Source organism: Oppia nitens, unplaced genomic scaffold (genome assembly GCF_028296485.1).
Source record: "Oppia nitens isolate AA-2021 unplaced genomic scaffold, nextdenovo-longstitch-racon4-pilon3 scaffold10_pilon_pilon_pilon, whole genome shotgun sequence".
NCBI lineage: Eukaryota > Metazoa > Arthropoda > Arachnida > Sarcoptiformes > Oppiidae > Oppia > Oppia nitens.
In genome coordinates, this window is record NW_026533189.1 from 1,001,280 (window position 1) to 1,017,587 (window position 16,308).

Consider the following 16,308-nt stretch of genomic DNA (forward strand, 5'->3'; position numbering starts at 1 on the left):
TTTTATAGACAATACAATATTATGTAATACTACTTAATATTAATACATTATATTTAATATGATTAAATTGTTTAATACATAAAATATATTTAAGAAAATGCATAATTGTAAATTATAATATACACAAATATTGTTCAAGTATTTTAATATGTATAGTAGTATTGTATATGTTGTTTGATAACATATAAACATATATTATTAAAATTAATGTAATAATATTAAGCTATAAATTTTAAAATATATTATAAAAATAAATGTAAAATAAATAAAATATAATTTGTTTTTTGCTTTAAAAAGTGACATCTATTTCCTACATATGCTTGTTTTAAAAACAAATCAATTGAAAGTAAAAATTATTAAAATAAAAACAAAAATAAATATAAGTGAAAAACAGTTTAATATGTTTTTATGGCGTGTGTATGAAAATATCACAAATTACTTAAACGTTGTGCTCAATTAAAATTAATTATGAAAAAACAAAAAAACAATTTTTTGAAAAAATGTCCTAAATTTGTACACCAATTGAATATTTGGCATATCTCTTAAGTTATCAAAATTTCCTTTAAATGTATCAAAAAAATGTTGAAACCATAAAAAAAATTGATTCCTTAATACAGAATTGTGAAGAAATTTGTGTTTGAAATGCGATTTTGTATTTTATATATAAATCTATGTCAGAAAAATCCAAATCTAAATGTTTGTGCTTTTATTTTGCCAATTTGTATGCCATTTGTCTCTTATATATATATATATATACTGTTAGTTAAGAAATAATTTTTCTTTCCGATCGACTTTTGGCCGAAAAATTGTTTGAAATACTAATACCACTCATATTCGCTGAATCTGTAAAAACAACAAAAAATAATAATAAATGTATTGGGAATCACTCAAATAAATAATAATAATATTTTTGTTGCCAAAAACGGGTTTAAATTGAAAATAAAAATTTATTTTCAGATCAGACATTTCTGGTAAAACATAACATTTATATGATATATACATATAAAGTAAATGATATCACAATTTTGTTGCAATAAAAACTTTATATTGGATTATATTATAGATTAAGGGTTTAACTTAAAGCATAATATTTGGTAAAATTTGTATATCTTTGGTCATACCATCTATAATGTGATTATTATAGTGTTTACGGACCGGTAGTGTACACTGTTTAGCGCCAACACAGGTCTTCAGTTTGTTCAGCTGTCGTCTTAGGTCTTCAAGTGTACTGAACTCGAGGTCGTATATGGCGTTCTTCAGCTATATATACCAAATAATATATGTGTTTAATATATACAACAAACACACAAATGAGTTGTGCTATTATATCATTAATTCAGTGCAATAGTGATAACAAATAGTGAGAGACAGAGAGCATGAATTGAATCCAAATATCATATATCTATTGTGTGACAAATGATGCGTTCAATAGATATACCATTCAATCAATACTCCTTTAGGCGGCTATAGAGCTGCTGATGGAGTGCTGATATCACGTTATTTTGGATTACAAACTATATATATATATTGATATAATGTCACTACTGTTGTCTTAGTTAAAAGGCATACCTGATAGGGATCTCGTAATAGATTATAATAAGTAATAAATCCGGTGACAAACTCGCAGTACAAGAAGTTATGCGTTGAGTTAATTGTCCGCAAACACCAAAAGCTATTATTATTAGAGTTTTGACAGAAACAAAACGGTCCCTCTATTTCATAGATTTAATAGATATTTATGTTTAACAATCAAAATATCAAATACATCATTAATAAATACTAGTTTATCACTTATAACTATACCGATATATATATATACTGTATTATAGATCACTTATCTCATATCATTTAAAGCAATCTCAATACCATTACTGTATGTTAAAAATATTGTACTTTTTTATAAATATATTGTTTGATCTTTTGTTTAGCTTTTTTTATGTCGAGATTAATATAATTTTATTTAATTATTAAACAATACAACATATGATATAAAAAATCCTATTTGTTAACTCAAAATTAGATTTTAATCTTATAAATGATGCCAATTTGAGGTCCAATTATTTTTTAATACTATTTACCCTCCCATACATATATACATTATATATTAAAATAACAATAAAGTTGAAAGTAATTGAAATTAGTTTTCATAAATTTGATAACAAGTTTACAAACAAATCAATCAAATAATCACAAAAAAGTTTTCGTGTTGTTATTATTATTATTATTATTATTATTGTGTTTGCCTTTCATTTGAAAATATGATTAAAGCATACATTTGGCGGAACCCGTTATAAGACAACAAAATTAACTTAACTTTATAACTATGCCCTGAGATATCATTAACTGTTTTGTTGAATTGCAAACTTCTGATTGTAATCTTTGGGCACAATTTACACGCAAACAGCTCTTCCACTGAAACACACAAAAACTATTATTCAATCGATTCAAACATCTTTTTGTTTCATTTGTTTTGTTAAATAATTACAAAAAAAGTCAATTYTCTCTCTCTCTCTCTCTCTCTCTCTCTCTCTCTCTCTCTCTCTCTCTCTCTCTCTCTCTCAATATATATATATATTGTCTCAGTTTTGTTAACTCAGGGGAAATACTGGTATATAAAATAAGAGAGGACAAGGAGCTCTCGTTGTCAAATGTTTAATAAAGCTGAAAGATTTTTAATAACCTTAAATTATAGTATTAGAAGATAAAACAATTTTGTTGTTTTTTGTTGTAAATATTTTTTTTATATATTATATATACAACAAAAAAGTTATTGACTGACAAATCATTTTTGATTGCCTTATTTTTTTCTTGTTATAATCAACTTTAATGTACAACATTTTTTAACTACTAAACAGCTGATTATTTATTAACAATGAGTGGTATAGTGCTTCACTCAAAACAAATTGCATTATATTTCCTATAAATATAGTCTGATATATACCGGTCTATATTTTATTATAAATATAATTAAATTTATTCTCATTTTTTCTGGTTTTTATAAAATAGATTAGCCGTTGAATATCCCATAAGTCATAGCATAGATTCGGTTCAACTATTCATTAAATTAAGCGATATCTGCAGCAAAAAAAACTTGATGTTAAAAAAGTTTTTTATAGCAAATAAAACGGTGAATACATTAGTGAAGTCATACAATAGTAGTAATAGTTATGACTGACTGTTGTATTGCAGAGGTTATGAGGTTTTGTCGACTAATTCTGATAAATAGCATATTGTTGAGAGAAAAACAATTTAATAATTTAGTAAATAAGTCAACGATATCTCCAAACAACTGAATATCATTAGTTTGAGCTTTCAATTTACATTAAAGTATATCCATAGAAATAATTTATATTATAAGTTTTTTATATATATATTTATATATAAAAGTAATTTCTTTTTAGCAAAAAAATTATGATCAACTACTTTGATAAATAGTTAGCTTTTTTCAAATGACATTAATTTTTGTGTCATAAGATTAATACAAAATATTATATTAAATGTAAAAACTTTCATTTGTTTGAAAATAAGAGAGAGAATAATAAGTGTATATATCATATATTAATATAATAGCAATTACTCAATAAAAATAATGTGCAATATATTCAATAAATTATTATTATTGTTTGCAAAATGAAACTATTCAATCAACAAATGGTAATTAATCTTATATTTGTGTGATTTTTACTAAACAAAAAAAAATGTGACTATTTATTCAATGGCATTGCTTTTAAACGCAACAAAAAATCAATTTTTTAAAAACATAATAAAAAGTAGTAAACATTAGCAAATTTATTGATTTTAATTTTTTTATTTATATATTTTTTCCGTCTTATATTTTTATAATTTTATTGTATAAAATAAAAGTTAATAATAATGTATTGTTATTTATTTTATTAATCAAAAGTTGTGCTCAATTTTTAAAATTTATTTTTCAATTTGTTGTTTAATTTCAATCACTGATTAAAGTTAAAGTTGGGCTACAATTTCAAGTCGTGAGCCACGGGTTGTAAATAAAACACATTAACTATAGGGTAATAAAATGTGTGCACACTTTCAGGTATGATGAGCCACAAGCCATACCACTAGATATTTATTTATATCACTTGTTTTTTATATGCTGTGTATATCTCCTTTGGGGCCTTTTTGGTCACAAAAACACATACAGTGAACCACTGTTTCCCGTTTTAGACCCAAACCTTATTACCCATGTTTTGATTGTGAGACAAATTTAGCAAAAAATAATAATTAAATATATAATCAAAGAGAAAACTTGTGAAAATAAGCACAAATTATATGCAAAGCTGTATATTCTATATTAAGTGTATATATATTTGTTATACAATGAGTTCAATGGACTGAAAATTTTGTGGACATTAACTGTGTGTTTGATATGTCTTTTTTCTTACTATTAAACGGTTGGTTCATTATTTGGTCAAATCTAACATAATATATAAAAATATCTGTCATTACATATGCTATCGATTACATACAAACTCATCCACAAAACTACTTAAGATAGGCTTTTATATCAATAAAATCAATCAAATATTTGCTCTCTCTCTCTCTCTGTTTAAAAAAAAGTTGGAAACATAGTTGTGGCAAAAATTACAGTAAATTTCTTTTCACATATGAATTATGTGACAGTATTTGAGATGAATATTCAAATTATAATTTGCTTTTTAGGTATAATAGCCCTCTCAGTGTATGTAAGAGAGCATTGTTTGTGAAACTCACGACTTGTTTTTTAAGTTTTTTTTGTTTGATATCATAGAGAAATGGTTTTTTTAGTTGAAATGTATTATAAGTATAATCTTTTGATCATTTTTTGATTGAGGTTTAGAATAGCCAGAAGTGGTGTTTCTCTTTATTACCGGTGCTATTAAACCAGCAAATCATTTCTCTCACTATGATATATAACATTATAAATGTTCATTAAAAATTCACTTCAAACGCTAATTTGAATACATTATTACATAAATGTATTATACAGTACAGTATATACAGTATATACAGTATATATATATATATAATATACGCAAACTATAAACATACTGTATATACAGTATATTAGATATTATAAAGCATATAGTTATATGTTATTTTCAGTAATGTATATCAACAACAAAAAAATAACAAAATAACTAAACACAAAATACTTATTCAATAGTTAGGTAAAAAATATCTCAAACTTTTTTATATAAAAATAGATACAACCAATGGGCTTAATAATTGAACTGAATTTGATTTAGATTTAGAGCTGATAGCAAACTATTCAAGTAAATGCTGTTATATGTTATAAAACTTATACGATATGTTGAAGTAAAAACTTAATGCAAACTAAACTTTTTATATTAGGATTTAATATATTTAATATATACAATATTACCACACATTAACTCTCTAAATATATTATATTTATATTAATACGTGATTTTATTTTGAAGAAAAAATTTCATCGAAAAAAGTTTCATTCGATCAAAATTATTATTATTTTTTATATTTATAATAATAAGTAAAATAAAATTTTATGTGATATAAGTAAGAGATATGACTACTCGCAAGCAATAGTAATATATAAAGACTTTTAAAAGACGCTTAAACAGGAAAAATTGTCTCATTTCTTATACTATATATCATAGTTATATAAATATATATATATATTATATTCAGCGCATATTTATACTTTTTTTGGGCTTATATTAAATAGTTATTAAAGTTAAAAAAGTATTTAAATAAATTAAAACTTTTGTTGGAGTAATAGCTATTTGCTAATGCTTTTGACAATTTAATAGCATTTTACAAGATTTTGTATATTAAACAAAATTTTGCTTAATATTAATGAAGAAGTCTAAGCTCTGAGAAAAATTATAATAAAAGCCTTTATTTATATATAAGTAGTGTTTGTTTAAAATGGTTGCACTAATATTATAATTTATAAATATAAAAAATTAACATAAACTATGAAATAATAATAATAACAAGTAATGCCTAATGTTAAGAAAATTTAAACTAACAGTTATATTATTTATAAGGGAAACTAATATTTTAACTAATAGTAATTTCATAATTAAGTCTGAATATGCAGAAACCACCTATAAACTCATGACTCTTATCAAAAATAGTACTAATCCTTAAACAAATGTAAAACTTTATTAATCTCTATCATTTGGTTTCAAATATTTTAACAAATAGTTTCATTCAAAAATATTGTATTTTTTTATTTAAAATTTATTTAAATTAAATTATTATTATTATTAATTGTGATTTAGTTATTATTATTATTACTAATTGTGATTTAGTTATTATTATTACTAATTGTGATTTAGTTATTATTATTACTAATTGTGATTTAGTTATTATTATTACTAATTGTGATTTAGTTATCATTATTATTATTACTACTAATTGTGATTTAGTTATCATTATTATTATTACTACAAATTGTGATTTAGTTATTATTATTATTACTAATTGTGATTTAGTTATCATTATTATTATTACTACAAATTGTGATTTAGTTATTATTATTATTACTAATTGTGATTTAGTTATCATTATTACTAATTGTGATTTAGTTATCATTATTATTATTACTACTAATTGTGATTTAGTTATCATTATTATTATTATTACTACAAATTGTGATTTAGTTATTATTATTATTACTAATTGTGATTTAGTTATCATTATTATTATTACTACAAATTGTAATTTATTTATTATTATTATTACTACTAATTGTGATTTAGTTATTATAATTATGATTAAGTTTTTGTATATTGTGTTTTTATATGCAATGAATGCATCTTTTAATGTCAACAATATTCAATATTTAAATGAAATAACTAACAGAGATAAATTAATTGATTTAATTGAAAGCAAAAAAAAAGAAAAAAATGAATCAAAATATAGGAAAAGTTATCCAATTTGCCATAAAAGAGTTGAAAATAAATTAAGAAGACAATCGGTAAATATATATAAAATTATAATAATTAATATTAATAATAGTTATTTTATTTAAAATAGGGAAATGATTACATAACATCTAAAGGGAAAAATGTACCTAAAAAAACATTTGTAAATATAGAAAATTGTTGTAAAAGATTGAAATGTTATAAAAAATTTAATGAAATACAACAAAATGAAATATTTAACAGGTATTTATAACTAAATTAATTTAAATATAAGTAGTTTTTAATAATAATTGTAATATTTTAATTTTAATTTAACTGCTAGTATAAAAAATAACTACAAATTAGCAGGCGCGGTTAAGCAAATTTTGGAAATTAATATTTTAATTGATATATTTTAATTTACCTTATATTATAATATATTAAATTTTAGATCAATCGAACCAATAATTTTAAAGTTATTAAATAAAATAAATTTTGATTATATTTTTTTTAATTTTAATTATAACAGGTACTGGAATTTAATGAATCAAGAAAAACAAGATTATATGTTAAAAGAGATGATGAAAAAAATAAATGATAATCAAGATTCACCGAGAAGTAACATATGGAATTATGCAATTAAAAATCAAGACAATTATGAGGTTAAAGTTTGTTTAACTTTTATAATAAATTTATTAAATATTGATATATCTAGAATTAAAAAAATTCAAAACAAACTAAATAAAAATATTAATTTAGTTGATCTAAGAGGTTATAATATTAAAAAATCAAAAATTGATAAAATTATATTTAATGATTTTATTAATTTATTCCCTACATTACCATCTCATTATACAAATAGTAATAAATTATATTTTTATAATAGTGAATTAAATATAACAAAATTATATAAACTTTATTTAAATTATTCTAAAGATAAAAATATTTCTAAAATTAGCTTTAGTTTATTTAATAATTTTTTTAAAATACATTATAATATTCAATTTAAAAAACCTAAAGCTGATGAATGTGATTTTTGTTTTGAATACAATAATAAAATAAATAATAAAAGTTTAATAAAAGATATAGATTATAACAATCATAAATCCTCTATATTAGCACACAAAAACATTAAAAATATGTATATTAATGATAATAAATATTTAGTAATTGAATTTGACTATGGGCAAAATAAGCCTTTACCATATTTAACAAATTCAGATGTTTTTTATAAAAGATTATTGTGGTTTTTTATATTAAATATTCATGTATATAATTATGATTCATTTATTTTTTATAATATTGAAGGGAAATTCCCAAAAAATGCTAATAGTGTAGTTTCTAATTTATATAGAGTATTAAATTTTATAAATAATGATATTTTAGAAAATAAAGAAATTATATTTATGTCAGATAATACATGTGCTCAAAATAAAAATTGGTGCATGGTAAAATTTTGTTCCTATATTTCAATTAAATTTAATATTAAATTAACACATATTTATCCTGTAAAAGGTCATACATTTTGTATGTGTGATAGAAATTTTGGAGTTATAAGTAAAAATTGTAAAAATAAAATTATTCAAAATCCTAATAAATATATAAATTTAATTAAAGAATGTAAATTTAATACTATAGAATCAGAGGTTTATGATTTTAATAGTTTTTTGAATAATTTTTTTTCTGAAAAAAGATCAAAAATTCATATTTCTAAATTTGTAAAATTTTGTTTTAATCCTAATGGTGATATTTTTCTTTATGATAATTATTATGATCAAAATGTTGTTAAAATTAATTTAATTAAAGCTAATTTAATAGATATTAAATTATCTACTATAGATACAAATTTATTAATTGTTGATATAGGTATTACTAAAGAAAAATATAATGATATTTTAAGTTTGTTAAAATATTTAGATATAGAAAATCAAAAATATTATTTATCTTATTTTAAAGAAATTAATTGTAATTATAATAATGAATATATATCAGAAAGTGATGAAAATTAATGTAATTTTATGTATTTATTCAATAAATTTATTATTTTATGAGAGCGTACTTTATATTTTGCTTTAAGACTTAACCGTAAATATGGGACTTTTATAAATGAGTCTAAATGATTATAAGTGGTTTCTGCATATTCAGACTTAATTTCATAATTGATTAAATTGTTTTTACGGTTGATTATATTTTTGCTAACATTAATGATAAGAATTAAATATTAATATAAAAATTATATGGTAATGTATATTAAGTTATATAAGTTATAAATAATAAAAGTTATGAATATTTAGTTCAATTTTTGATGATAACTCTCGTCCATCTATGCTTAACATTTCATCAAATGCTAAAATGGTTGTGAGGTTTGAAATTTAGGGAAAAAGCATTCATACAATTCAAAAATATTATCATAAGTTATAATATAACAAAATAATTGTTTGAGTCATTGAAACGATTCATGAATTTCTATTAATATGTAATTTGTAGACAAATTTTGGCTGAAACTTGAATAATAAATGATTCAAATATTCATATTATACTGTAGTTGTATTCAGTGTGTGTGTGCTATAATAGTTTGAGAAAGTTTTGAACTAATTATGATAATTGCCTACAATTTTGTTTGAATATATAATAAGAGACATTTTTCTATAAACCGCTATTCATTTCTCTAAATATATAGTATAATAATAATAATTACTATTATTCAGTTTACTCTATGAATTAAATTTGTAATATTTATTTAAACACATATATAATTGTATTATTGTGTATAATTTATATACAAAATTTATATAAGTATAAATAAAATATAAATAGTAAAAAATAAAAAACAATATTTTAGATAAAAACAATACTCTATATCTGCATCAATTCAAACGGGCATTATTTAACGTAAACAATACTTACCGGCAATTTACAAATTTTTAATTATACAAAAACTAAAGTATATTATATACAATGTTCTCTAATATGAAAATATTTTTTGTTTTTAAATGTGTTTTTGTTGAATATAAAAAATTTAATGTATATTTTTTAACAATAAAAGTAAGTGATAAAGCCGTAAATAAATTGCCAGTTAATGAATGCCATTTATTGATAGCATCACTATAAATACATATACTATATATTATATAAATTAAAACTTCGTTTAATATCATTGGCATCAAAAAATAAACAATTTTTGTTAGTTAACGTTATGCTTAAATTAGATTGAAAATAACAGTGTCTATCGTAAAATCTAAGATAGAAATTGTTGTGTAAATTCAACATTTGATGACAACCTGGGAGGGGTATACACTGGAATATATATATATATATATATAGAGGTGGGTGGGATGTGCTTTAAATTCATTAATTCATAAATAGATTAAAACTATTTCTTACGGCTTATTATTATTATATTACAAGTTATACAGTAAATACAATTGATATATGAAAGCAAAACCATTTGCGATGATATCTATATTTTTATATTATTGTTATATAATTTATTCTCTTTGTTGTTATAGATGCCCCATAGATATGATTTGCAAGTAATAGATATATACAGTATATATACGGTATTAAAAATAAGACAAATGTTTGCATTGTCTTTGTATGTGTATATAAATGAAGAGATCACTTACTTGTCCAAAGAGGTGCGGTCTTCCAGTGCTGGTTGTCGTGAGTAAAACAATTCATTTTCTCGTAATTACAGGTTGTGTTCAAAAATTTATTTTTTCGCCGCATTTTCTTTTCTCTTCTCCACTCTTTGTCCATAAATCTGATGCGTTTGCGTTTTGAATACTTTGAAAACTGTCGCTTCCAATACTTGTCCCTTCGATGATGTGACCGATTATCCCGATTTACATTACAATCGCATCCGTTATGATCAGAACCAATTGAATCCAGTCCTTGAAGTAATGGTCTCTTCATATTCAAGTGACGGCGAATGCCTTTCAGTTCTGTCAGTTTATTCTGAAGTTTTTTTATTATTGAATCTAATCTATTCTTCTTTTGTTTCCATAAGTGTTTGTTTTGGTAGACCTCATCTGAACAAGAGATGGATAAATTGGAAGAAACAGTACATAACGTACTATTCTTGTCGTCGATGTCATCGAAGTTGTCTTCAAAAATTGTCGATTCATTAAACATTTTGGAAGTACTGGCGTCCAGAAGTTTGCTCAATTCATATACACCCTCGACATCAAACGTTTCCACAATCGAAAAATCTAAATCCCTTTTATTTCGAGATTCAATAAAAGTTGGTCGAAAATCTTTGTTTATGACGTGCTCTTTAAGAAATCTTCGCTGAAGTTTCTTCTCATTTGTATTTAATCGACGCTTATTTACATTTATAAAGGGATCAGAACTTAGTTCAGAGTTATCTTCAAAGTTTTGGTCGTCAAATGCATGGGTTGGCTGATCCTCCGGACAAATACACTTTTTGTGTGCTTTATCTTCGTAAGAGTGATCCCACAAAGTCTTTCGACATTTTCTGATTCTCATCTCATAGCCATCAAAAAAACATTCAAATCTCTGGTATGGACCACAAGGTGACTGGTATTCTGGTTTTTGACACTCTATGGTTAGCCACTCTTTTTTGGTCAAAGTCCTCAAATTATAATTTAAATCTCGCATTGATTTTCTAGTATAATGTGATATTAATGATACAAAGATTAGACAATTACTGCAACATAAATGTTATAATATATTATGCAAACCCTCTCTCAATAAGGAAAGTGTGTCTCCAATTAATTTTCTGATGAGTTGTTTCGCCGTCCGATTTGTTCAACAATTCTGTTTTATAAGTATTCTTCAGAATTGGCAGAAACGATGAGCCGTCCATATGATCGGGTGCTTTGACACCGGCTATATCAAGGAAAGTTGGGGCCAAATCTATGTTCAGCACAATATTATCGATTCTGTAATAAATAATTAAATTTTTAATCTAATAATAAAATAAATTAATGAAAGTTTATCTCACTTTTGACCACCAGTTAATTTAGGTCCCCTCACATAAAATGGTACCCTTACGTCAAATTCAAAAGGCATAGCTTTGCCCTTAACTAAACCAAACTTTTTAAAAAATATTGCAAATATTTATAAGCCAGACGTAAAAAAAATTATTAATATTATTTAAATTTCTAAACAGAAAATTTATACATTTTACAAAAATATATAAACACATACCTGTCCTAAATGATAGCCGTGATCTGACGTGTAAACTATATAAGTATTATCTGTTTCATTAAAAACAAAAACATAATTTAATTTATCAATTAATTTATAGACAAATGAATAATTTCAAACCAAGTTCTCCCAGTTCTTTAAGTTCATTATACAACTGTAAAAATATAATTAAAATAATTTAATTAAAATAATTTTGTATTTTAATTATAAAACATTACTTTCTCTACGGCCTCGTCTATCGATTGTAATGTTTGTAATCTTCTGGTATGCAATAAATCAGTAAACTCTTCATGAATTGGTTCCATTTTACCAGTTATTCTCATTAGCCATTGTTTGTCGGGATTGGGAGCAAAGTTCCAACTGGGAGTTCTTCAATCAATAAAAAAAATAATTATCAAAAAAATCAATATTAAAAGGAAAAACATTAATTACCGATGAGTTGTGACATTCATAAAAAGATTTTGAAATTGTGGCGCCGCTTCTTCCGGACCGTGAGGTCCAGGATATGACAAAACCATAAGCAATGGTTTATTTGCAAAAAATCTTTTAGAATATCTTAAGAACTGAAGACTATCATTAGTGATGAGATCGGGATAATAGTCGAGATGATAGTCGTCTCCGTGTTTGACTTTATTCCCGTTCACATTAAGTGTGTAATTATAAAACCGGGAATTCCTTACTAATGCCGACCATTCCTTCCATCCCTGAGGTATGTATGAGCCGTTGTATTCATTCAAGTATTTACCAAAAAATGCTGTCAAACACAGGCATACAAATGTTTAGTTGCATTTAAATGACATGAAAGCACTCTTTTATTTAATGCTCTATTGAACCGATGACATACCTGTCCGATAGCCAGCATTACTTAGATAAGTGGCGAACGTTCGCGTCTCATAAGTGGTCTGCCAGTGCTGTGAACTGCAATTGTCATTATTTGTCTGTCAATTTCAAACAACAAACAAGTGTTCAAAAATAAAATCAATATTCAAATTCATATACTTTTATATAAAATCATTTGAAATTATGTCTCACATAAACATTATGATTGTGCACATAAAGACCTGTTAATGACGATGACCTACTCGGACAACACATCCTATTTGATCAATAATTAGTATAATAATAATATTTTGTCTAATATACAGGTAAATTAATACCAGTATTTACAATAGATTTTTATACAATATCGATTGAAGCAGGTATTCTTTGCGTTTCAAAAATAATGATATTTTACTTTGTTTTTGTGAGTTCTATGTAGTGATTAAAATTTTAATTTTTTAAAAATTCAATACTTACATTATTGTATTTTAATTATGTTATTAAACATTTAGAATAAAGTTATTAATAAAGCCGTTACATAGCTTAATGTCACATGACATCATTTTCATATATGCTCAAAAATACCTATATCGTTGCTTAATTAATGCAATAATGGAGGCCAAAAATATTAGTAAGGCTTCTTATAGAAGACTAAATGTAAGCATTAATTTGACAAATAAAAAATGATGGAAAGAAGTAGAGGTTAATGTAAAAGACAGAAAATAGTCAGAAAAACTACCTAATTTTAATACTAAAATTTTGAAGGATTTAGTAAAGTTATATCCAGACTTTTGATGATAAAATATGAGATAGATATTGGGTAATGATTTATGAACTATTATAAGACATTTGGACTTAATTCGCTGAAGATATGTGCCATTAATTTAAGTACTAAATAATTTCACTTCTTAACTATAGGCCAATTAAGTGAAAATATACCAAAAAGTTTTATACAATTGAATTATAATAAATTTATAGGATTTATTAAAACCATTGATGAATCATTATATTTACCATATATTGCTTTGTCAGATTATATTTTATTTGAATAAATAAAACACTTCTTTGATAGTGAAAAAATTGAAAATCTGGAAGGAGTCAAAAAGTCTTTTTCGGTTCAAAATCAGATGAAATGGTTTATCGAAAATAATCAAAATTTGGTCAGTTATTAAAGAGATGTTATAGATTTAAATGACAATTTTACAATTTATTAAATTTCATTAACTTTTTTAATAAAACAGTTTTATTTTACGCGCAAAGAATACCTGTTCCGATTAATAATAGTTAACATACGGTGTAGTGACGTAAGCATTGGGGAAATGAATCCCCTCTTCGCCCAAAATTCTGGAGGCTTTTGGCATAAAATTCATAGAACCTATGATTTTAAATAAATAAATAAAACGATTTAATTTAAAACCAAGAATTTAAACAAAACCTTCAAATTTTATAATTAGTAACACTTTTGTTGACAGAAAATATGAAAAATGAAAATATATGCAAAAATATGCTTAAAGTGGTGAATAACAAATTACTCATATAAATATATATATATATTATAAACAATTTGATTGTTTATTCTGTGGTATAATATTAACTAATCGAAGATTTATTGCAAATAATTTGTGTATATATTTTTAGAGTAAATTTTAATATAAAAATTTATTGAATAATGAATTAAACAAAATAAAAATTATACTGTCATATTTAACATTTTCAGTTTAATTTAAAAAAAATAAATTTGCAGAATTAATGTTAATAATATAATTACAAGATAATATGGATATATATATAAAAATTTATATATATATATATATATATATATATTTATCTAAGAACTAAATAAATAAATGTAGACTATCTATAGTATAACAGTTCACAAAAATAAAATGTAAATAAGTTATATACCGGTACTATAATACCAATGTATATAAAAAATGAAAACAAAGTTTTTTTTGGCAAATGTTTTAGCAAAACATTTATCAGTAAATAATTAGAAAAATTTTCATTAGAAAACTTGAAATTTTGGAGTGAAGTCAAAGTTTTATAATTTCCGTTTGACAATAAATTTTTGTAAATAACATATATTTCACATAAAACTCTATTGATTTTTCTATTTCGAGAAGAAAAACAAAAAAATGTGAAAATAAGTCTTTATTTGATTTCACAGTTAGATAACAATTTTAAAGATAAGTTATTTTTTATCCATTGTGTGAATTTATATAATATAAAARCTACTTTTTATTATTTTTGAAATAAATTTCAAAAAAATAATTATAATAAATTTTAAGTTAATTTAAACTTTTTTTATTTACCTATTTTACATAATATATATACTACCGGCAAAGATAACATAGAAAAATTATACCGTTTAACCTGACATTTTATAACAACTCAACATTTTTAAATAATAATAATAATAATAAACAATATTTATATGAACCTATTTTATTAAATTATAAATTTTTAGTTATTTGCAGTAAATTATGAAACAATTACAATTATTGATAATAAATTATAATAAAATAAACAAATAATTATATCTCATGACATCACATGTATTGCTTTATACATGTTTTTGTTATGTCCTTAAATATGTATAAATTAGTCACTAGTAATCAAACAGGTGTTGTGTTTCTATGATCCTAATTACTAATCTAAACGATATAATGTCAAGTCATACGGTAATTATCTTAGAATCAAATATTAATACACAATACACACATATTAATTTATAATTTAGTTAAATCACAATTATTATAGAAAAAAGTTTATTTTATTAGTAATAAAATATAGTATAGTTAAATTAAATAATATATACAAAKTATATATTTATATTTGTTAATAATAAAAATATAGTCAAATTAAAAATGTATTAAAATAACTATAAAAATAAAATTATTTATGAATTCAATTAAAAAAAAAACTAAATGAAATTCAGACCTAATTCGATGTCCTGATCGTCAGTCAGAATGAATATAATATTTGGCAGTTTTTCGTTTGTATTATTATTATGTCTTTTTCTCGAACCCTTAGGAAATGGTAATTGACTTTTGATATCGACTCCTGAAGAAGGATTCATTTGTGGCACTGATTTACGTCTCCAATGTCGCGGTATATCGGAAACTAGTCTTGACTTTTGATAGTTAGACTGTGAATCACTTAAATTTCTGTCATCACTATTATCTTCTGATTGTACTCTTAATGATATTTGGTTTAGACTCTTATTATGGCTGTTGTGATGATGTCTTGAATTGTGACGACTTTGTGATTGACCATCACTTTGTGTATAAGAGTGATCATTATCGTCATTATTATTATTATCGTCGTATTCAATACCACCACAACAATAATTATTAATAGTTAAATAAAATACTAATGTAAATACTATATACATATTTGTTTTATAATTTACTAATTTATACAT

At 23.1% G+C, this 16,308-nt stretch overlaps 1 protein-coding gene across 3 annotated transcripts; it reads right to left on the reverse strand.

Moving 5' to 3' along the window:
- Positions 1 to 761: 761 nt before the first annotated feature.
- On the reverse strand, positions 762 to 16,200 carry LOC128952313 (putative extracellular sulfatase Sulf-1 homolog). Of its 3 annotated transcripts, none has more exons than XM_054297728.1 (14): positions 15,825 to 16,200; positions 14,178 to 14,259; positions 13,098 to 13,161; positions 12,910 to 13,003; positions 12,498 to 12,819; positions 12,284 to 12,434; positions 12,186 to 12,219; positions 12,066 to 12,115; positions 11,860 to 11,951; positions 11,597 to 11,797; positions 10,520 to 11,520; positions 1,570 to 1,712; positions 1,122 to 1,260; positions 762 to 843 (listed from the first exon to the last, which is right to left on the reverse strand). In XM_054297728.1, the coding sequence occupies exons 1-14, from the start codon at positions 15,961 to 15,963 to the stop codon at positions 764 to 766; spliced, it is 2,592 nt and encodes an 863-aa protein (XP_054153703.1). In that variant the 5' UTR covers positions 15,964 to 16,200; the 3' UTR covers positions 762 to 763. The 3 variants fall into 3 exon arrangements, with proteins under 3 accessions (XP_054153703.1, XP_054153780.1, XP_054153856.1); XM_054297805.1 differs by lacking the exon at positions 15,825 to 16,200 and adding an exon at positions 14,320 to 14,339; XM_054297881.1 differs by lacking the exons at positions 762 to 843; positions 1,570 to 1,712 and having other exon boundaries at positions 1,159 to 1,260.
- Between the last annotated feature and the right edge of the window lie 108 nt (positions 16,201 to 16,308).

Coding starts and splice junctions, on each gene's coding strand:
- LOC128952313 (XM_054297728.1), bottom strand. CDS start 15,963: ATGAATCCTTCTTCAGGAGTCGATATCAAAAGTCAATTACCATTTCCT. Junction 13,004..13,097: donor TGCACAATCATAATGTTTAT/GTGAGACATAAT, acceptor TGAAATTGACAG/ACAAATAATGACAATTGCAG. Junction 12,116..12,185: donor TAAAGAACTGGGAGAACTTG/GTTTGAAATTAT, acceptor TTAATGAAACAG/ATAATACTTATATAGTTTAC.